Source organism: Protopterus annectens, chromosome 2.part0 (assembly GCF_019279795.1).
Source record: "Protopterus annectens isolate FY-2018-M chromosome 2.part0, PAN1.0, whole genome shotgun sequence".
Taxonomy (NCBI): domain Eukaryota; kingdom Metazoa; phylum Chordata; order Ceratodontiformes; family Protopteridae; genus Protopterus; species Protopterus annectens.
In genome coordinates this window covers 707,728,598-707,752,501 of record NC_056728.1, presented here as the reverse complement: position 1 = coordinate 707,752,501, position 23,904 = coordinate 707,728,598, and the positions used below count along the sequence as shown (strand labels likewise).

At 42.4% G+C, this 23,904-nt stretch overlaps 1 protein-coding gene across 1 annotated transcript in view; it reads left to right on the top strand.

Moving 5' to 3' along the window:
* ECPAS (Ecm29 proteasome adaptor and scaffold) overlaps nucleotides 1-23,904 on the top strand; it is a 2,158,898-nt gene that overhangs the window by 1,131,639 nt on the left and 1,003,355 nt on the right. Inside the window, exon 25 of the mRNA XM_044061033.1 lies at nucleotides 16,788-16,933. Coding sequence (XP_043916968.1) covers nucleotides 16,788-16,933 — 146 coding nt within the window. The remainder of the gene's footprint in view (nucleotides 1-16,787; nucleotides 16,934-23,904) is intronic.

Here is a 23,904-nt window from a genome sequence, read left to right as displayed (position 1 = left end):
GGTATCTGTACAAGACGGAACACTTTAGCATGCACTTCCAGCATTTAGATTAGTTAAATCCTGTGGGTGTAGTTGTCTGTCTGGAGCAACTCCTCCTATATCTAAGGGTAACTTCCTTTTTGGATATTGTGTATAGTTTTGTACATTTGTCAGTAGTTAAAAGGAGTTGGGGTTTGAAAATGTATTTACATTTTTGTTTCTTGAGAGTTTTTAATGAAGTGAAGAGTGTAGAAAAATGTGACTTGGGTTCAAACAGAGATGAGAATCAGCAACTGCATACAAAATGAGCCTGCCAAGCATTAACATGTTCATGTAAGTGGAAAGTTGGAAAATCATACTCCAGCGAACAGTCATGCACAATACGAAAAGGTATGAAACTGCTTCATATCAAAATGACTGCCTTATCAATTATATCATGAAATGCAAATGGCATAGGAGGTACAGACAAAAAGTATAAAGTGCTGAATTATATTAAGAAGTGTAGGGTGTGAATTACAAAGTTACAGTTGACACATTTGGATAGAGATGAATGTATGAATTTGGTAAAGAAAGGATTACGGTATGGATAGTCAGCACAGTGTCAGGAGCAAAGAATGGGGGTAATAATGATTGCAAGTAGGGTGCCAGTAGTGACAAAAGAGGAAGAGGGACAGTAATGGCAGATTTTTATTGCAATTAGTGGTTATTTTCAAGGAAGAAGGATTACAATGGCATGTATTTATATTGTACATAAAATAGTATTATGAAGTTTAGGAGACATTTTACACTCAAGTGTACCAGCCTTTGATAGCAATTTAGTCGAAAACAAAGCATTTACTGCATTTTTTTCTGTCTGTTTGCAAGAAAAACAAAAAAAACAAAAATATTTCTCCTTTCCTAAACTTTCCTAGCTAGTTGTTCCAGTGATCAGATTTTGCTGATCCCTGGGCTTTGTATTTGGTTTCTGTGTTCCTCCATTTTCTTGTGTGGCCAGAGGTAGTTTCTTTACTCACCAGTGTGAGTGGGGAGTACTGAGCTGCTTGTTTGTCCTCAGAGGAGTGGTTAGAAGCAGCAACTAGTAATTCGTCGGCCATTTTGGGTCATTTCCTGTTTTTTCCAGCCCCCTGCTATAAAGCACGCGTTAGCGCGGAGCTGCTACCGTTACACACTAGGGCAGCGCCGGTTAATCAGATTTAAACTATTAGGGCTACCTAAAGTCCACTCTTCAAATTTTCCCTTAAAACTACCTTCCTCAAAGTATACTACTGTCCTATTTAGTGTATCCTACAACTATAAATTATCTCTACTTGACTCCCAAGTAGACTATTCTCTATCTGTATAGCGAAGCACTTGCTCCTACAGTACTTATCACCTCGATACAGCACTCTTGTTATAGAAAGTACCCCAAAAAAGCAAACTCCATTTCTCGGTCACCCACATCCCCCAGAACCTTTTTCTTAAGTTTTTCTGTCTATTCCCTCTAGCATGTCGAGGGATCAGTTGCTAATGTCCTCTCCTGCTCAGCTGGTGAAACTCTAAAGACAACCATAAGGCATTCTTTAGCTATGTCAGAAACCTAGGAGGAAACTCCCAGATATGCTCAGAATTAGTTCAAAATGATGTGAAGATTACTGATCCTACAGACATTGCCAACATACTGGCTGAAAGGTTCAGTGCAAACTTCTCCCCCCCCCCCCAAAGGAGAGATATCTATACCAAATGATTGTAGCCCCCCAAACATCTCTAACGCCCAGGTGAGAATTGCTCTCTCCAAGGCAAAGAACTCAGCATCCATGGGACCTGATGGTGTCCCCGGCTGTGTGCTCCATGAACTCAACGAGGAATTAAACCCACAGTTAGGACAGCTGTTTAATCTTAGTCTCACCTCCGGATACGCACCCAGGGAGTGGCGCAGCGACTGTGGTCCCACTCCACAAAGGCGGTGCCTCCACCGACCCTGGAAATTACCGTCCCATTAGCTTGACAAGCCTTATCTGCAAAGCCATGGAGAGGATCATAATGGATCTCATAAATAAAGACATAGGGAACTTGCAGACTTTGGATCCAACCCAGTTTGGCTTTGTCAAAGGCAGATCATGCCTTCTAAACTTGGTTGACTTTTTGAAACAGTCACCAAGGCCATTGACGAGGAAAGGCAGTCCATACAGCCTACCTAGACCTGGCGAAGGCTTTTGATACAATACCTCACTCTGGTATCATTGAAAAACTCATCAACTTAAATGTAAACCCATACATTACAAGATGGGTTGCAAACTGGCTGAGTGACAGAACCCACAGGGTCAGAGTTGCTGGCGCCATGTCAGACTCAAAGCCTGTCACAAGTGGTGTCCCACAGGGCTCAGTCCTGGGCCCACTCTTGTTTGGCATCTACTTTTCTGAAGTACAAGCAAACACAGGAGGGTTATGGCTGACAAAGCTTGCAGATGACTGCAAACTGGGCCGCGTAGTTGAAAACACATCCGACACAGATATCGTTCAGAAGGGTCTCACAGAAGCGGATAACTGGTGCCAGAGCCATGGCCTAAAGTTAAATGCCAAGAAATGCATAGTCATACCCTTCGGGAAAAATAAGGTTACCCCTAGCTACCATATAGGTGGCAATCCCCTGAACACAGAAGAAGTTATTAGTGACCTGGGAACCCAGGTTGACAGTAGCCTTTCATTCGACACTCATATTGCTAAAGTAGTTAGGAAGACCTTCTACATTGCCCACCTTATCATGAAGGGATTCACATCTAGATCAAGGGAAGTCATAGTCTCCCCATACTCATCACTCATCAGACCAATGATAGAGTACAATGCCCCATTCGGAATGTATCTGACCCGACACTTGCAGCAGCTGGAGAGGCCACAAAAGTTCCTCACCAAAAGGATAAAGGGTCTCAAAAATCTGTCTTATGCTGCCCGACTGAAAGAACTCCAGTTATATTCAGTTGCTTACCGCTTGCTCAGAGGTGACCTATGCCTGACATACAAGGCCATGTCAAACCCAGATTTGATGAACATGCTTCATCTCAAAAAAATCTAGATCCCTCAGAGCCACAAGGGCGGGAGACTTAAACCTCGACACGGTTATTAATAGGATGTGCTGGAGGGATAGATTCATCACCCAAAGACTCCCTATGCTGTGGAACAAAATCCCGGTTTATGTGAGGCAGAGCACCTCGCTGGCCTTGTTCAAGAGGAATCTTGACCAATGGATGGGAGATCGCAGATACACCCCAGGGGTTACCTCAGTGTCACTGCTCGACAGAGGCACAGCAAAATAATGGGCATAGTTTCTCCAAACTAAAGGGGTGGCGTAAGCCACAAAACTATGGGCTAGGCTTATAAATGCCCTCGGGCAGATAGCCTAGTATGAACCTATGAACCTATGAACCTATTTGAGATAATTACATTTCAGAAGGGAATATTATTTATGATTGAGGACTGGAACCTGTTTTACTGTAGTGAAGATGTATCAGGAGAACTTAAAAGGGAAAATGTAACAAAGGAGGGTAATGTTCTGAAGAAATATCTTAATATATTTGGAATGGAAGATGTGACTCTACTAGCAGGAACTCCAAACAGAATTTACATATTTTCCAAGATACAATAACTGGCATAGAATAGAAATAAATTATATTTAATTGGTAACTTTGAAACAGACAATCCAATAAGTGTTTCAGATCTAGAAGCAATAAAGACTAGGATAAAGATGCATGGAAATTAAGTAAAAAGGAGACTCTGGCACTTTATTTTTTAAAAAGTGATGAATTTAAGGAACAGTTAGTGACAAATTATTTGACAGTTACTAGGGAAGAGACAAATTACTTTATAATGGGTTGCTAAGGAGTAGAATAAAATAAAGATGACTTTGCACATACAGAAGAAATGAGAGAGAAATAGATATGGGACAGAAGAATTATGAATTATTTTGGAGGCTGTCAGAGGTTAAATTATTGCAAAAAAAAGGTAATCTCACAGAAGAGAGAGAAAGAGCAACTGATTTAGTAAATGATGGCCTTTCTCTGTCTCAAAAGACAAAGTTTGCGCCACAAAATCAGTCAGTGGTTGGAATGCAGTGCCTGGTGTGACTGTAAAGTCCGATTTTCTACAGGCAGACTCAGTTTCAGTTTCTGCAGGTGTAGTTGACTCCTGGTTGTGTAGGTACTGAAGCTGCCTTCTGCCATCTGCACTATTGCTTTTTCTCGCTCATCTGGCTACCTGTTTTGATGGCCAGGCTCTTAAGTGATGCCGTCTGCGGTTATGGCTTCCCAGCCTGTTGGACTGATGCCACCTTCCTTCATGTCATGCTTGCAGACGCATTTGAATCACAGAACAGGCCCTCCTATGAATCTGGAGCCGGTGGCAAGCTCGCCATTCAGAAGGTCTTTGGGAATTCAACCCTCACACATACAGCTGGTATGACCCAGCAAGCACAAGCACCTTTGGGAGAGCAGGACAAACATGCCTTGATATCCCTGCCTGCACTAAGATGTTCATGTTTTGGATGCAGTCATGCCAGGTGATGCCCAGGATCCTTCTAAAGCAGGGTAGATGAAATGTGTTGAGCCTGTGTTCTTGGCAGGAATACAGGGTCCATGTTTCACTACCATACAACAGCATGCTAAGCACACACACTTGGTACACCTTCATCTTAGTGTTGATGGTCAGTTTGGAGTTGTGCCAGACCCTCACTGTTAGGCATGCCATTGCTGTTGCTGCCTTACCAATCCGGGTATGCAGCTCTGCATCCAGGGAGAGGCTGCTGGTGATGGTGGAGCCCCAGGTAAGTGATGATGTTCACCAACTTGAGAGTGTGATCGCCGATGAAGATGCAGGGGGTGCTGCTGACATTCTGCCCCATGATGTTGATCTTCTTGAGGCTGATTGTGAGGTTGAACTGTCTGCAAGCACCAGCAAAGGAGCTCATGAGGCATTGTAGTGTTTCCTCAGTGTGAGCAGTTAGGGCAGCGTCATCTGCAAACAGCATCTCTCTGATCAGTGCTGTCCTCACCTTGGTGTTCGCTTGAAGGTGTGCGAGATTGAAGAGATTTACTAATGCTTGTAGCATGAAGGTATACACTGTTTTTGGCCTTGGGATAGTAATAGGGAGAAAAAGATGCCAAAGAGTGTTGGAACAAGTGCACACCCTTACTTCGCTCCACTTCTGATTGGGAATGGGCCCGAGGAGGAGCCATCATATTGTATGGCACCTTTTGTGTCCTCGTTGAAGGATGTAATCATCCTCGGGTGTTTGGGGGAACAGGCAGTCCTCTGTAGCAGGGAGAAGAGCCCTTTCCTGTTGACCAAGTTGAATGCCTTAGTTAGAGCAATGAAAGCAATGTACAATGGTTTCCTTTTCTCACAGCACTTTTCTTGCAGCTGTCTTAGTGAGAAGATCATGTTGCTAGTAGACATTCCTGCTGTGAATTCACACTGTGCCTCAGGATACACACCGGTATGAGTGGTCTTCGATGAGTGGAGTTTGTCTCGTTTTTACTTTTAGTCTCATTTTTCTGCTGGAAATTTGGATATAACCGGCCTTGTAAAAACAGTGCAGGAGTCATAGCAACAGGTATTGCATGCCCACATCTGACGAAGTAACTTTAAATGAAAACGTATTGTGACAACGAATTGTGTCAACGTTAATGTTATAGCAGAATAAACTTGTTGGTTTGAATCTCCCTCCGTGGCTTCATTGTTTCGCCTTACATCGTATTTTCTTGCATTTACTGGTGTCGTTGTGCTTTGGTGATCACTTTTGGTTAAAGAAACCATATGTAGTATGCGTGAAAAAAATGAACAAAAATATTTACAGCTGTTTTTCTTTTCTGTTAATGTATGTGTACTTATGTCATTGTTAAAATGTGTGAATTTAACAAAAGTGTTTAAAAAACATAAAGAAAAAGCCTTCAGAAAATAGGTTGTGGTCTGCTGGATGTAATTCCATTTACTAAAGCAGCCTTTCTGATCCCAGCAGTTTTGAGCTCAAGCTCATCCTTAGAGGAGTTGTGATTATGCACAACTGTCATGTTGTTGCTGGAGGACAAGCTGCTTTTGGAGGAGGTGCAGCTCATGCTCTACATATATTCTCAATTATTTCTGCCACCTAGTCCCAGGTTAGTCAACTGGAGCTCAGAGTAGTCCGGTCTGAGCTCTGGAACTATCCTCTTAAGGCATGCATTCAAAAGTCAGGGTTTTACCATGTAGCTATTTTTTCCAAGGTCAACATAGCTAGCAAGCCGTAGCTAAGGTGTCCATTAGGTCTTCCCAGACATCAAGCTAATATGTTGTTGGCACAGAGTCATGCCCTTAAGGAGTAGCTATGCTCACATCTTTTATCTCCCCAAACACATTCCCTGAGCATTGTCTCATTCATGGATTCATTGTCACCAAATATCCAATATATATCAAATGCACAGTTGCCCTTGTGCAAGACTGTATGTGAGCCCCATGCCTAGAAGTAAGGGAAGCACTGAAACTTCCTCCTTATGTTTCTGTGAGGACTAGGTGGATGATCTCTCTTTTGAAGGGACCATGAGGCTCTTGAGGTCCATTGTAGATTGGTCTCCTGCTCATGTCTCCCTGCCCAGTCGCACACACAAGTACACCTTGTGATGTATCTGAGAAAGAAGTTCATCACAGCAGAGCTCTTGGTGGAGGTCATAGAGGATGTCTCACACTAATAGTGGGGTTGGGGTTTTACTCCTTACTCCTCCTGGTCATGAATGGGGTTGGGGTTTTACTCCTTACTCCTCCTGGTCATGAATGGGGTTGGGGTATTACTCCTAACTCTTCCTGATCCTAAATGTGGCAAACATTGTAAAACTTGTAAACCTGAGTGACTTCAATAAGCGCATCCTTTGTTTTGCTGAGAGTGGGTATCACTTTCAATGCAAAGTGTCCTTTGGGCTTCCTCAGCATTTACATTTAGTAAGAGTATCGGGGTAGTGACAAGTACCTTGCAGGAGAAGGTGGTTCTTATGGTTCCTATATGACTGGTTCCTACTTCTGAAAACTTCCATTTTTGCATGCGTGTGTTCCCTTTGCTGCAGGCTGTCAAGGGTTTCCATAATTTGGGAAAAGTCCTCTCCATTTCTGTTTCAGAGGATAGCCTTTATAGATGAATAGCTGAACACTCTCACCAATGTTTGTGATTCCTGTTATGGAAGATAGTTCAGGAGGTCCCGACTGTTAGAGATCAGGGTCAGGGTTTATATTCTGCGGAGTCGGTCTGAAGCATAGAGGGAAAAAGCCATGACTGTGTCACAGGTGACCCAAGTTGAAATAGTAGCTCTGGCATCAGTAAGACCTGGCAGAGTTGGATTAGCATAAATGCCGCTACCTCACCATTCCTGGGTGAGAAGGAGGTGATTGTGGCTTGCAACTCTGGTGACACCTAGCAAGAGCAATAGGTATCTACCCCATAGAGCTTAAATCTGTCCAGCCTGTGCTTCCATGTGTATGTTGCACTGTGAAGGGAATTGCTATTAGAGGGCACTTTGCAAGAGCTGCAGTAGGGATGGGAGATGCTCTTTTGGAGAGAGGGTATGCCACCTTGCAGGATCAGCCAAGATGGCCCTCTTCCTTACCCACCTGAATGTCACAGTTAGTGGTTGAGTTCATAGGGGATTCCAGGGCAGGAGGGAATGCACTGAAGTGCTTTTACTGCCTTGGAATCCCAAGCCCCTGTAACTGCATAATGACTGGGGCTTTTGAGTGCAGGTAGAAGAGCTATCAGGCTAGGTCTTACTGGGGGGTACAACACAAAACTTTAGATTCTTCTGTATCTTTTGGGCCTTATGGATGTACAGTCTTCATAACAGCATTTGCTTTCCTGTGGATATCAGTATTGTATTGAACTATGAAAAGTCATTGGCTGCAGTAACACTGTTTTTGTACTGTTCTCCATTTTTTCAGATCCTTGTCAGTGGACCTTTGACTGCCATACAGTTCCATCAGCCTTTACTTGGGTTTTTCTTTCCTGCTGTCAAATCCATTGCAGATTTTGATGTTAGAGACTTTTACTGCAGAGTGATGAGCCCACTTCTTCTCCCGCACATAAGATTGGGTGAGGACCTCTATGGAAAGGGGAATTAGTATCTTTCATTTGCTGCTTAACAGGACTTCCTGACCCTGAAGGTCTTGTAAAGAAAGTTTCTTCTGGGTCTGTCTCTCTCTAACCAGAAGACTAATCAGTCATGTGATCTTTAATCAATAAAGCCATATAATCTCTGTAGGGAGATGGATCATAGATAAGAAATCACTTTTTCAGTAGTGCACATCCCTGTGGAAAATGATTGAATGGTGGACTCTCCACTCCTCTGATTCTTTCCTGGAGCTGCAGATTTAAAGTACATATCTGCCTCAGGGCTTTCGGAATCAGTGTTCTCTGTAGATTGAGCTCTTCATCACTTGCTAGAATGTGGTCATCCTCCTAATGTGCTTAATGCAGCAGGACAACAAGGAGATGGCAGTGGGTGTATTCTTCTTCATCTAACATGGAAGGTTCTTCTGTACTTTCCCAATGATTCTGTGCTACATTGAAAAGTTCAAAAAAAAAAAAAAAGACCAGACCTCCTTTTTATGAACACTTGGTGGCTAAAAGGGGTGAAGATTCAGGCACTAAAGTCCCAGGCAGTACAGAAAACTCTTCTGATCCTAGCCCTGTATATTGCTTTTATTTGAGTTGACTGTTGACTCCAGTCCAGGACCTGTTCTCTCATGGACACCTCTGATTTTGTCAGATGATCTGACTGGGGTGTCCGAGGTTATTGAAACTGCTTGGAAGCCTTACACTCTGGAACTCTGTGCTTCTAGATGGAAACGGTTCCCATTTTCTGGACAGTGTAATTCCTGTAGTACTTCATCTGGTTAGCTTACAGATGATTGTGACGTCTCTCAGGTCATCATCATCCCTTTTTTCCTATTTTCTACATGGGTTTTGGGTGTTCTTTAACTGTCACCATCTCTCTTAATTCAGTACCACACACGTGCCTGACTGTCGCAGATCTTCTGTCACACAATCCATCCACCTCTTTGCTGGATACCTTCATGTTCTCTTACCTTCTTCCTGTCTGTCCTAAATCGTCTTCTCCAGATCATCTTCTAATTTTCTGCACATGCCTGAACCACCATAATTTGTTCTGTTGCATCTTTTCTGCATTTGGTGTTACTTTGGCTTCTGTTATGTCCTCATTTCTTCATCCGTCCCACAGTGTGCATCTTACGACCCATCTCAGGCACTTCATTTCCATCACCTCTTGCTTCCTCATCTGCTCTACCTTTACTGATCAGGTTTCTATACCATACAGTAGTACTGGTCACATCACTCTTTTGTACATCTTACTTTCCAGCTTCTTTGGCATTCTCCTGTCATACGTCACACATGACACTATGCCATTTGGCTGCAGCCCCTCTGATTTTAACTTTGACCTCTTCATTCCAGCTTCACTTCTCCTCAACCACCCCTCCCAGATACTTGAAGCTGTTAACCTCTTCCACTTTCTTCCCTTCTATCTCAGTTATCTTCTCATTTTCCCGGTTTGTTGGCATTACCATTGTCTTATCTGTACTTCGTTCAGTCCCATGTGCCTTCAGTTTTTCAGTATATTCCCTTATCCTTTGCTGAAGTTCTTGCTTAGTCTGCCTGTAGTGCCACATCATCTGCATACAGCAGCTTTGTTGATCTGTTCCCTCTGACCGGTTTGCTAATGTAATCCATCACTAGTATAAACAGCAATGGGCTCAGAGCTGAACCCTGATGCACACCCACTCCGAGCCCCTCTGTGAAACCAAACACTGCTCATACTTGAGTCATTGGATCTTTGTACATAGCCTGCAATAATTCTACCAATGATTCTGGGACTTTGAACCACCACAGGACTGCCCAAGTCAGCTTTCTTTGGACTTTGTCATATGCTTTCTCCAAGTCTAGGAATCCCCACTTCAACTCTTTCCTCATTTCTAGCTTCTTCTCAACTGTCTGTCTCACTGCATACATTGGTTCAGTTGTCCTGTATCCTGATCTGAATCTGAACTGCTCATCTCCCGTCTTACTTTCTACTACTCTGCGTAACCGTTTATCAATCATCCTCTCCAGAGCTTTCATGTAATGTGACAGGAGTTTGATGCCTCTGACCTCTTTATTGCTCACTGTTGTGCATGTCCCCTTTGTTCTTGTACCCTGGTATGAGTATGCTTATGCTCCAGTCATCTGAGATGTGCCTTAGTCTCCACACTGCTATGAGTACGCTCTGGCACCGTTTCTCCCCTATCTGAGCCAGCATCTTCATCATATCTGGCTGTGACCTCATCTGAGCGTGATGCTTTTCCTGACTTCATTTTCCTTAGTGCTGTTCTTACTTCTATGATGGACTCCTCTTCTTCAGTTGTTAAAGGCTGTGTCTGGGGCAGTACAACTTTTGTGGAGTTTTCTTCATTCAGAAGCTGTTGGAAGTACTCTTCCATTTGCCTTTGATGTTAGCCTAGTACCAACCTATGAACCTATCGACCCTAGGGCCTATACAAGCCTAGTCATAACAATTCCATGAATATTTCTCCCCACAATATTTACTTCCCTGAATCCCTGTCTAGCAAGGCGACTGACATGATCCCTGGGGTGAATTTCCTATCTCCCATCCAAGTATCAAGGTTCCTTTTGAAGACTGCCAAGGAGGCGCTCTGCTATAGGTTCATAGGTTGGTACTAGGATCTGTGGACTGGAGAGCAGGTTGTTGCTAGCATCCCTTAAGAAGGCTGTCTGACCTTTTTCTTTATTTTTCTGTCTTTGCCTTACAACCTGATAAAGTTTTTGTGCAACCTACTGAGTTGCTTTCCAGAAGCTGGTAGAGTGCCTCTGATGCCCAGTTCTTTGCTATTGTGACTCCTTTCTTAGCCTCTTTGTTAGCCAACCAGTATTGCTTCCTAACCTTGGCTGTCTTTTCTATCTTCCACTTTTTCCTGCATTCCTCCTTCCTTTTGATGACTTTCTGGGCTTCTGCATTTCACCACCAGCTTTCTTTATGTATCTTATTTCTGTACCTGTCTCAGCTACATATCTGTTTAGTAGTCCTCACATATTCTGTTTTGTGGAGCTGCCATTCTTCTGCAATTCTACCTATTTCCTCTTCTTCTAGGGGTGCTAGAGCCCTGACTAATTCCTTGAACTGTTGTACATTTCTCTCCAATCAACTTCCAGGTCTTCAGCCTGTTCTCTGTTGACTTCAGAACCTTCTTTGACCAATGTTTGCAGCTGATTGTGGCAACCAGTGGTTTATGCTGTGGGATGACTGTTTCACAATGGGGATGACTTTGCAATTACTGATTCTACCCCAGTGCCGTTTTCCTTATTAGGAGGAAGTCTACCTGAGTTGCATGTTGGCCTTGTGACTGTCTCTTTTTCTGATCCATATGTTGGCTACTATCAAGCCGTTTTCCAGACAGAAGTCTAGAATGGCCTCTTCTCCTTTTTTCCTGCTGCCGCACTCATATGAACCCAGACAATCCTCATGTCCTGTTCTGTCTATCCAGATATGTGCATTCAAGTCATGTTATCACCACTAATTCATGTTGTTCATCTTTATCCAGTAGGTCTTGCACCTGCTGTCTGAATGTACTTTTCCTCTTCACTGTCGCAACCCTGCTGTAAGGCATAGGCTGAGATTATGAATACTGTCCTATTATTAGGCTGGATTCTGATTGCCATGAGTCTGTTTCTAATTCTGATGACATTCCTCACTGCATTCTGAAGCCTGTCTCTCACCACAATTCCCATTTCTGCACTGCCCTTCCAGCTTGTCTCTTAGATACAAAGGATATCCAGCCTCCTCTATATCATCATGCCTTCCACTTCCAAGCCCCGTCCTGTCAGTGAACCTACATTAAGTTTAGCAATTCTTAGTTCATGTTTGGCAGGTTGATTGGTTTTATGTCCAGCTTTTGCTTACCAGGGCTATGTCAGGTAACTCATCCTGGGCACGTGGACACCGACCAGCCAGTAGCTTATTGACCCAGGGCTGCTGGGCTTTATGGCGGGCACAAACTGGCCTCTGTGTCTCGGATACCTATGTTTTGAGCTCCAGTTGTCCCAGGGTAAAGATGTATATGTGTCAGCTGTTTCAGATAACCATGACCGCATGGAAAACAGAACTGTGGTCCAACATTGGCAGGTTTAGCAACTCAACATCCTCCTCTGATGGTACTATAGGACCTGAACTTCATGACAGAAGTAAGGGAGGAATTAGGAAACCTACTGTTTCAAAATTGTCTGTCTACTTCTGCACAAAAACAGCCTTTTCCAGACAAGCCAGTAAGTCTGTGACTACCAACCTTTTCTCAGCTACTTGCCCCTCTCTCTGCACCTTTCCTTGTCTCCTTCCAGATTGGGAGCAAATTACTCAAGTTTCATGGGCCCTTTCCATTATCTATAAAGGGTATTTCATGGTGTGGGGAAACTCTTCCACCTTTCATGGGTATTCCTCAGCCACCTTGAGAGCAACTACAGTTTTTTTTTTCCCAGAGGTGTTCCAGGTACTGAAATCCCAGGGAACTATTCAAGAAGTTCCACTGCACTAAGGAGGAAGATGTTTCTACTCCAGGATGTTTCTGATTCCCAGAAAACATGGCCCTTGGAGACCCATTCTGGATCTTTCACACCTCAACACCTTCTTAAAGGTTTCACCCTTCTGGATGCTTTCTCTGCCTACCTTGTTTCCCCTCATCCTTCCACAAGCTTGTATGGTATCCCTGGACATCAAGGATGGCTTACCTTCACATTCCCATTGACCTCCTTTTCAGGAAATATTTGCATTTTTCTGTTGCTTCATCACATTTTCAATTCTTTGCTTTGCCCTTTGGTCTCTCTCTGGCATCTAGGGCATTTACAAAATGCTTGGCTCCTGTGATAGCTTATTGCAGACACTAGGGTGTACAAATCTTTCCTTACCTGGACGATTTCCTGCTCCAGGCACTCCTTCCAGAACCTTTGAAAGAGAATCTCCGTTTCACTATTTCCCTTCTTCAAAGGCTGGATTTCACAATAAACTTCCAAAAATCCTTTCTCACACCTTCACAAGACCATGTCTTTCTGAGGTACAGTATCCATAGAGATTGAATGCTGGCCTCCCTGTCCCCTCAGGAAAAATTCAGACTCTAACCAAATTCTTCCAAGATCTTCTCCCTCTGCAGTCTCTTACAGCTAGGGACTTTCTCCATCTTCTACGTTTCATTGCATCCAGCATGCCCATGTTACCTCTGGCCAAACTTCACATGAGGAAATTTCAATGGTACCTCAAGTCGGTTTGGAGCCAACATGCACATCCTTTGGACTTTGTTATCCCACTTCTTCCTTGTCTGAAGAGGGAACTCTGTTGGTGGATTCAGCAAAGTTCCCTGAACCCAGGCCTTCCTCTGCATCATCCTCTTCCAAGTCAGGAATTGTTCACTGATGTCTCAGACATAGGTTGGGGGGGCAGCCTTTGCATCCTGGAAGGTTCAAGGCCTTTGGTCCCTTTCTCAAAGGAAGGAGCACATAAACATAAAAGAGATGAGAGCCCTGCTCTTGGCTCTACAGACCTTTCACTCTTTTTTGTCCAGGCCCTCTAAAACTTTTTACAGATAACACCACAGTTCTTTGGTATGCAAGCAAATGGGGGGGGGGGGGTAAATGATATCTTCTATGCAGCCTAGCTTGCATGGCATGGGAACTGGCAACTCTGTATCACGTCTCCCTTTACACAGTGTACAGCTCCAATCAGAATGTAGTGGCAGACACTTTGAGCAAGTCCCACAAATGGATGCTTCACAGGGATGTGTTTCTAGACATGGGGTATTCCTCAAGTAGATCTTTTTGACTCCCCTCTGTCTGAACAAACATCTTCCAAAATGTTGTGCCAGAGTTCCAGACACTCTGTTGTGGAAGGTTGACTCCCTTTCTTTCTCATGGAACGTGGATGTTTCTCTACGCATTCCTCTCCCTTCCCTCTTATTCAGAAAGTTCTGCTGAAAATTCAGCAGGACAAACCAAAAATCTTGTTGGTGACTCTCTTTTGGCCAAGACAGCATTGGTTCCTTCTGCATTTAGCCAAGGGTAATCATCACAAGTTACCTCCCAGGGTGGATCTTCTCACACAAGACAAGGGATCTCTAATTCACCCACATCTGTTAACTCTACATCTGACACTTTAGGTGATCCTTTCTGGCACCCCTTTTCAGAGGACATGCTTAGGGTTCTGCAGGAGGCCAGAAACCCAATACTAGGAAATCCTACTTATCCAAATGGAAGAGGTTTTCCATCTGGTGTCTTTCTCGTAAACTGGACCCACTTTCTGTGGCTATAGCCCTGATCTTACTTATGTGAACTGCTGAAGGCTCATCTTTCAATCATTTCTTCTTGTCTGCTTTTTTCTCCTCCTTTGGCTTCTAAATTGGAAGTTAAACTCTTCCTTAAAGGTATCCTTCATATCAGACCTCCAAGGAAGCCTGTTCCTCCTCCTTGAGATCTCAGTTATGTCTTGGAAAAACTTATTTTTGCTCCATTTAAACATGCAGCTACAACCTCCCTGCAACATTGTACTTGGAAGACTTGTTAGCTATCACTTCAGGCAGGAGGGTGTCCAAACTTCAAGCCTTGATGGCTTCTCCCCTTAACCCGGTTTTCCATAAGGATAGGGTTTCCTTGCATAATAACCCTTCTTTTATGCTCAGGGTCGTGAATGAATTGTCACTTAACCAGTCTATTCATTTGCCCACTTTTCCCCCCTCTCCACAATCAAATAGTGAGATGTCTCAGATTTTGCTTGGATAAAACTAAGGCCATCAGGAAATCTGATCACCTTTTTGTTTTTCATCCCAAGGCTCTGGGATTGCCTGTGTCCAACCAGACTGTTTCCACTTGGATTTCTAAAACTATTTCCTTTTATTTGTTTTTCATGGTAAGAGCCTTTCTACTGCCATTAATGCTCATTCCACAAGAGCTGTAGCAGGTGCTTTTTTCAAAGGATTGGGTACTAACACCATCTTGGAAGCAGCTACTTGGTCTTTTGTTTACACCTTCGCTAAACATTATAAACTGGATGGCATCTCCAAATCTAGAGTTGGTTTTGCTAGAACCATGGTTTCTTAGAAAGCTTCTTTGCTCCTTTCCCCTCCCTTTCTTCTTCATGAGTTTTGGTACTGTCCCTCATGTTAAAAATACTGCAACATAAGAACAGGACGACACAGAATAGTTGTGTAAAATCTTACCATAACCGTAGATGTCTCTTCTGTGTTGCAGTATTTTATCCCTCCCACCTTCCTCGTTTGTCTTTTTCCTGGATGTATGCTTACCTCCTTTGTTCCATGGGCTGCTGTTCTTACTGTGGTATTCAGTTCTGAAGATGGTACGTGCGTATGTCACTTTTATGGCCGGTGGCAGCTGCTGGCCTACATGCGACATCCCACGTTCCTTGCAGTGGGTAAAGTTTTTTGTATACTGGCTGAACACCAGGACTACCTTTGGCAGTGAATCCTACTGCAACATAGAAAAGATGGACATCGATGGTTATGGTAAGATTTTACACAACTGTTTATCGCTGAACCACTCCTTTAGTCATCTTGTACAGTAGTTGACCCTGTTTTAGTTCCTCAGACCTTCAGGCATTGGCCTGCTGACTTGGTCCTTAGACAGTTCTCCAACTCCTTCCACCCAGTAATTACTGCTTGGTAATCAATCCAACCATTTGTCCTTTAAGAAAGAATCTTCAGTTTTAGATTTAACTGAGACTTTTTTTTAATCAAATCACTTAATCTCCAAGAGACCCTTCCTTTACAAGTCATGAATATCCTCTTTCATTCCCCTGCATGTTATCCTCAGCAGCTGACGCTCCCTATACGTTAAGAAATGCATGTGTCAAGCCCTTCTTACTGTTTCATTATTGGGAGGAGGTGTCCGTCAGTGAACTGGCAGGCTCCAGGGATTAGGATAAGCAGTGTAGTGTAACATCACAGCACCATGTGCACACATCTTTAGTCATGGGATCTGCTGAACAGGTTGCTGAGTGATAATTGGGGGAGAACTTAGCCAAAAGGACCTATCAACAAAGTGTCTGTGACAGGTCAGCTGGTAGTGTCTGTTTTTTATGATAAATGCATTAGTATTGCCCTCTTTTTTGAGTATGTATTGAGGGGCTGCTTTTCCTGTCTAGTAGTGAAGACGAAATGTAGATGTGGTCGAAGGGTGATGACAGGCATCTTGACATTCGTGGACATGAATGTGCTTAAGTGCTTTTGGCATTCCACAAAAGAAAACTGCTGCTATACCAGATATGCTAACAGTCTATAATGTTTCTTAGAATTGGTGTAGAGGCAAACATATCTAGTTCTTCTGGCTGTTAGACTTTGACAGTATTAGAAGGCACTTCTCCACAAAAATGTAGAGGAAATCCACCCAACAGAGAATCAGCTTGTATTACCAGGTAAGTACAGTGATTCTGAATGTTTACAGGAACAACAGATATAATCAGGAGTGTGGCTAACTGTAGGTTGGAACTTGGAGTAAAGATTATTGGAGGAAGCAAGTGACAGTGAAAGTCACTGCCACTGGCAGTCCTCAAGAAAATTAGATTTTTTTGTGTCTCATCAATGGAAGAATCTGAATTAGATTTATGTGGAATGGAAAACTGTAAAAAAAAAACATACTCTTTTAGTGTTTCTGACAAAAACTTAGTAATGAAAAAATAAATCAGTACTCTATTTGACAGTAGTAGTTTTAGTTGCTTGTTTCCACAGAATAAAGTACTCCTTTGCATTTAATATTTACGCAGATATGAAAGTGAATGATGAGGTTGCATGGGTCCTAGATGCAATTCTGAATAAATGCATCGTCAGCCCCAACCCGCACATTCGGCAGGCTGCCTGCATCTGGCTTCTCTCCTTAGTTAAGAGGCTTTGCAACCATAAAGAAATAAAGGTATTCTTTTCTCTCTCTAATTAGATATTTTGAGTCTATAAGAAAGCTTGAAAATATTTGTGTACAAAATCAAGCTGCAGTATAAATGTTGTTCATGTTTTAATTTAAGTGGTTTAATGTGTTCATTACTTTTCACTCATTATGGTTACATACAGGCTTGGCCTCTAGTGTGAAAATTGAATGCTTCTTAGCTGGGAAGCCACTAAAGTAAGCTGCAGAGAGTGCATACATTGCATGAAACAAAGCATTTGGTGATGCCATTCAAATCCTGAGTCCTGGCCCAGATTTCTACCCTTAGTCCTCCATCCTTATATAAAGACTAATCCAAGTATCTTGTGAAACACAGATGTAAATACATTTTGTATTGATCATGTTTAGTAGATGTAAAACAGGGTAGTTGTAAGAACTGATCTTTACAATTTTGCATTTTAAGCTGCCTATTTTTGTACATTTTGAATAAAAATATACAATTGCTGGCTTGTTAATGATATAGTCTAGGTTTTTTTTTTTGTAATTACAAAAATTTGTTTAATGCCAACAGGTATTTTCATATCTTTTGGTGTCTCGTTGCTTTTAGCACCATCCCTGGCACTGATTTCAATTTTCATTAAATTGCTGTGATGCAGGCAGATGTCATTTTTTCATTCTGCTGTCTTTAATTTCAATATTATTGTTTGTAAGAGGGATGGTGGGTTTGTGCCCTTCTTAAAGCCCATCTTACTAAGTTATTAAATAATGACATGGCAGAGGGTTAAAGGAGATGTCAGCCCTTCCTTACAAGTGTTAGGCTTCCCTGTGTGTTCTTGAACTACATTATCTCAGAATCACTTGCTGACTTGCACTAGTGAGACACAGGTGATTGCTGAAGGTAGTTGCGCACTGTTTTGATAAATTTCTTCCTTCTCCAATGTTGTGTGACTGTGGAAGTTGAGAAGTTGATTTGAGAGTGCAGGTAGTTCTCAGCCTTCCAAAAAAAAAAAGCTTCGGTGTTATATTACATACAACAGGTGGCTTTTGAGATGTTACGATCATAGATTTTTTATATTTATATATATATATATATATATATATATATATATATATTTTTTTTTTTTTTTTTTTTTAATTGTTCCTTTGCTGACTGGACGGGAGTCTTGAGGTGGTATTTTTGTGCAGGAGATGTAGTTATGATATGATGATGTGTCCTAGTTAGGTATGCATTATTACCAAATTTACAAATTAGAAAAAGGAAATAAGAAGTTTCATAACCTGTATGTTCCTATGTGAAACATTTATTAAAAACTACTTAATGTGCTTTGTTAGGTTTGGTGTAGAATCCTTGCATACCTAAAATAGTGGGAGTGGTTGAGAACCATATTTCTGTACTAATAAGAAAGAGCCATGGGGGGGCTAAAAACTGTTATATTCTCTGTTTGCATTGCACACACACTATGCTTGTCAGTGATATCCATTACCCACAGATGCACGTTACTTAGATGTAGAGTATTTTTCTTCATACTTCAGTTAAAAGGTCTTACCAGTTCATGCAAGTCTTTCCTCTCATGTTCCTTTTGCTGACATGCCTACTGACCATCAAGCATCCCCGAAGTGGATTCAAGCCCATTTAGATGTTCTTCGTGTTTCACTGTTGCAGTCATTACATTTGGTTAATCTGCTGGCAGGTTCCCCTCAGTCAGCCTGAATTCCAAAGTCTTGGGTCCTGCGTCGGTTGCGGTCTCTTCTTCTATGACGTCAGTTCATCAGGGTTATAAAACAAGCAGCCAATGCCATATTCTTTAGTCTTTCTTGCCGCGCGGTGCCCGAAGCAGAAGCATTTCACAAGTGCTGGTTGGCCGACTCTTGAAATATTCGGGTTTGAGTTTCAGAACCGAAGTCTTCACTAAAGCTAAGTACCCCATTGGGGAAACTTTTTTTCTTGCTCCATACCGATGTCAGAAAAAGGTAATAATTGTATTACTTGTGGGAAGCAAATACCTCATAAGGATTTCCATTTATACTGTATTCCTTGCGTATGCCCTGATCACAACGTGCCTTGCTGTCGGTTTTGTGCTAGATTTAACCAACACACTATTAAGCGTCGATATATTTTTGCCTCAAAGTATTTTGGAAACAGATTTAACTACCCAGAAATGTCGTCGGATAGTAGTCAGACTACCGGAGTACATAAAAAGCGCAAAGAAAAGGACAGAGAGAGACAGTTGAGGTCCAAAACCGACGATGAGGCTACTCCTAAGCCAGTCACCAGTTCGCCGGTATTCAGGCGTTTTCGCAGCCCCTGATACCCGCTACTTTTGAGTCGCAGGCCCCTACCATCGCCCATGTGGAGTCCGGCATGCCGCAAGATACTCAAAGTATTGGACCCACAGATGTGTCTCCCTCGGATGGGTTCGGAGCCGCTGAGCAGGCACCGGCTTCTGAGGATGTATTCAGGCCTCAACATTTTTATATCAAACCGACAGCTGCAAAATCAAAGACAAAAGCAACTTCTAAAACTAAAAAAAACGACGTATGAGCCAAGTGCACAGGCCTCTATGCCTAAAAAACATATGATCAAAATGGCTGAAGACCTTATTATCTTGATCAGGGGTTCCCATCCCTCTTCAGATAAGAGGCCTAGGCAAGACACTGATTATGAATCTTCAGATCAGGTTTCTATTTCTTCTGATTCCTCTTCTGATCAGGAATTATCTCTACCTCCATATGAGGATTCTGATGCAGAGGAGTCTATACCATCTGCATGACCTCCTGAGGATTATTCATTTGGAGAAACCTTGCATACTTTGAGGGAGCATTTTCACTGGGAGAGTCAAGATTTCTTAGAATCAAAAAAGAGGCTCAGGGATTTCCTTCTTCTCCCTCAGCACAGGCCTTTAGCCATACCCCCTGTTTTAGACATTGTGGCTGATGTGTTTTCGGAGTCAGGTTTGACCCCCTGATTCCTTACCTCCGGCTCCCAGCAAGCCTGACAGATATTACAGGGTCCCTGACTCACACAAATTTTTATTTAGAAACCCTGCTGCTGATCCTGAAACTATTTCACAGGGTCCAAAGGGAGTTAAAGCCTCAACAGCAAAAATTCCTACCCTCTCTGACAGAGATTCAAGGGCACTGGATAGATGGGGAAAAAAGGTTTATACATCTGCAACCTTGGCAATTAGGGCTTTAAACTGCATGTTTCATATGCTCACGTATCAACAACATGTTATGGGATTGCTGAAACAGAAAATGATGTTGATTTCTGAATGCGCAGAAAATAAAGAATTGCATGAATTATTGCATGCACCTGAACAGGTTGGAAAGCATACTTTGCAATGTGGTTTTGATTCCTTAGAGGCCTCCTGCAGGGCCGCAGTTACTGGATCTGTGATTAGGAGGCATGCCTGGTTAAAGGAACAAAATTTGTCCGATCATGTTAAAGCTAAATTACTAGATGCACCTTTACAGCATGATACTCTGTTTGGTATTAAGGCAGAAGAGGTTTTAAAGAAAATGGAAGACAAAGCAAAGTCTATGCAAACTGTAAAAGACTTCTTACAAGTGCAGCCACCGAGATTCAGTAGACACTGGCCTACAAAAAATTAGTCCTTTCCTATGTCAAACAGAGCTCAAAGGGGCAAATCCAGACGCCCTAATGGTTCCAGATACCAGGCGCAGGATTCATACAGGTCAAAGCAATGGGGCGCCTCTACCTCCAAATCTGGAGGAGATAAAGCGCAAACCTACAGAAAACCGTCCCAATGACTTCCCTCTGCCTTCACCAAGCACTTATCTTTTGGCAGCACCCTTAGGGGGAAAATTAGCACTTTTTCCTCAAAATTGGCAGTTAATAACCCAGGACAAGTGGGTGCTAAACATAGTATCACAGGGATACAGATTCCATTTCCATACTCTGCCAATGGCAAATGGCCAGATCTGCCAAAAAATCAATGGGCAGAGGCACAAAAACAGGTTACATTCCCTCATGGATATGGGGGCCATTCAGCCAGTACCAGAACAGGAAAAAGGACAAGGTTTTTACTCAAGACTGTTCTTGGTACCCAGAAAGGACAAGGCCTGGTGGCCAGTACTGGATTTATCGATTTTGAACAAATACCTGGACATTCCAAAATTCAAAATGCTAACTTTGCAGCAGCTTCTGCCCATGCTGGGCAAGAATGCTTGGCTGGTGACATTAGACCTAAAAGAGGCATACCTGCATGTCCCAATAAGATAGTCATGCAGAAGATGCCTCAGATTCAAGGCTGGCTTAATGCATTATCAATTCTCTGCACTGCCCTTTGGCTTATCTGCTGTGCCCAGGGTCTTTATAAAGTGCCTGGCACCAGTGATTGCATTTTCAGACAAAAAGTATACAAATATATCCTTACTTGGACGACTGTCTCATTCAAGCAAAGAACAAGGACATTCTTCTTCAACACCTGGCGTTTGTGAAAAGGCTTCTAACATGCCTAGGGTACACAATAAACAAAAAGAAATCACAACTGGTACCCTCTCAAAAGATAACATTGCTGGGTGCAAGCTTGATTACAACTGCCCAGATGGCCAGACAAACAAAGGCAACTGACTACTTACTTCGAACTGATGGCAACAAAACCCCAGTCATCTGCAAGACAAATTCTGCAGGCTTTGGGCTTCATGGCATCCTGCATCCTACTGATTCCATATGCAAGACTGCATATGAGGAAACTTCAATGGTACCTAAAAATTTTTGGAGTCAACATTGTCACAGTCTGGAAACAATGATTCCTCTCATTCCCTGCCTACAACAGGAGTTTCTATGGTGGGCAAAGGCATGTCACCAAAACATGGGACGGCCCTTCACTCTACCCCCTGCCAGCCAAACCTTAACAGCAGACGCATCAGATTATGCATGGGGAGCCCACATGGCAGGAAGATGCATTCAGGGCATATGGACCCCAAAACAAATGCATCTACATATCAACCAGAAAGAGATGCTAGCTGTTCAAAATGCCCTGACAGCCTTCAAGGACTTACTTCATCCAGGACAGCTACTGATAAAGACGGACAACACCACGGTCATGTGGTACATAAACAAGCAGGGGGGACACGCACTCATACATCCTGGAAGAAAGTGGTGGTAGCTGTCATACCAAAAGAAGGTAAAGATTCATCAGGTCTTGCTTCATGCAGGCCTAGTTAAATACTAACTCATGAATGTAAAGCGTTTTTGTCTATAATACTAAAAGAATGGCAATAGTGTTTAGTGTTACCAAAATTTATGGATATGGATGAATGTGGTTTTGTGGAGGCAAACACATGACAACATTAGCAGAACATTGAAGATCCAGAGGGAAGCAGAATTTCAGAAAATACCACTGTTGTTGTTGGGTCTTGATGCAGAGACATCATTTGACTGACTGAGTAAATTGGGACTTTATGAGCAGGGCAATGGAAGTATTTTTTTCCCTGATAAAATTATAAAGTTGGTTAGGAGGATGTATGAGGGATCGGTGGTGAAAATTAAAGTAGGTGCAGTCCTCTCTGATAATTTTTGCTTGAGCAGAGGAACCAGGCAGGGGGGGGGGGTGTCCTCTTTCCCGTTTGTTATTTGCATTATATATAGAACCATTGGCAAAGAAAACAAGGAGCTAAGGAATTTAAGGGTATAATTGGCATGGTAGTCGGAAAAAGCTGCCTCTATTTGCAGATGATATTTTATACCTAACAAATCCAGAAAAGGACATTACAGCATTGTGCAACATTTTGAGACAGTTTAAATGTTTTCAGGATATAAAATTAATGAAGGTAAAATAAAGGCAGTAGAGGTAAATTATTTACCCCCACATGAATTGGTTCAGCAATATCCATATTTATGGGGATATGATAAAATGAAGTATTTGGGAATATAGATTAAAATGACTCTGGTGTGGTAGCTAAGGATGTGTGGGGAAGAAACTAAACAAAAGATAATACAAAAACTAACAAAACTGGAAGCCGTGTTATATGGATAGTGAGATACAAGAAGTTAAAATGTTTTGGTCTCTTAAGTCTTATACATAGGTCAGGCATATTTTTATCAATAGGCAAGAGGGGGCTGGAATTTATTGGAGAAAACTGGGAAAGGAAACAAGGTATTGGGAGCGAATAAATAGAGAGAGAAAGGTAATAGAATGGGAAGATGCCAAGAATTTATTTGGACTGCCAGTTAGAGATTTTCTTCCCCTATCAAGGGCTGATATCAGAGTATAGCAAAGAGAAAGAAATAGAGGCATCCTAAACAAAAGACCAGCACTGTTAGAGTTTTTAGTAGAATCTAGAACAGAAGCTGCAGTTAAATAAGGAGCAATTAGTAGAGCATATGAAATACTGCATAATAACTGTAAGAATCAATCCGAGGAAGCAAGAAAGGATTGGGAAGAGAGATTGGATAATCAGTTCATAAACAATGGGGGGGGGGGGGGGGTATATGTATGTCTTCCAAATAGGCAACAAAATTTAGAAGATTTTGGATTTTTACTTGGAGATGTTTACGTAGATATTGTTATACAGCAAATAGACTCCAGAGAATTTTTCCTCATGTAGACAGCAAACGTTGGAGGTGTGATGGGGAAGAAAGAAGTCCACAGAGTTAGGCAACCAGCCACTGCTTGGCTGTATTCGTCTGTTCATCCAAGGAATCTGTTGCATTCTACCAACCATAAGTACAATTTTATACTGTATTTTGCACTTTTAAACTGTATTTTTGCTCTATTGCTGATTTTTTAAAACTCTTCTTGCTGATTTGTTGCACTTTTTGTCTGCTATAGCATAAACTAGATTCAGACTTGCTGAATCTGGTTCTATTTGTTAAATTGAGCACTAAACCAGGCTATCTTTTGTTGGCGTGGGCCAAGCAGTACCCTTGTGGCAGGAGAGTGCAGTTAGGACTCATCTGATTGAAGGTTGCTGGCACAGGGCACAGTTTGAGCTTTTTTATGGTTAAATTGTTTAATTCAGTTTGCTCACTGTTG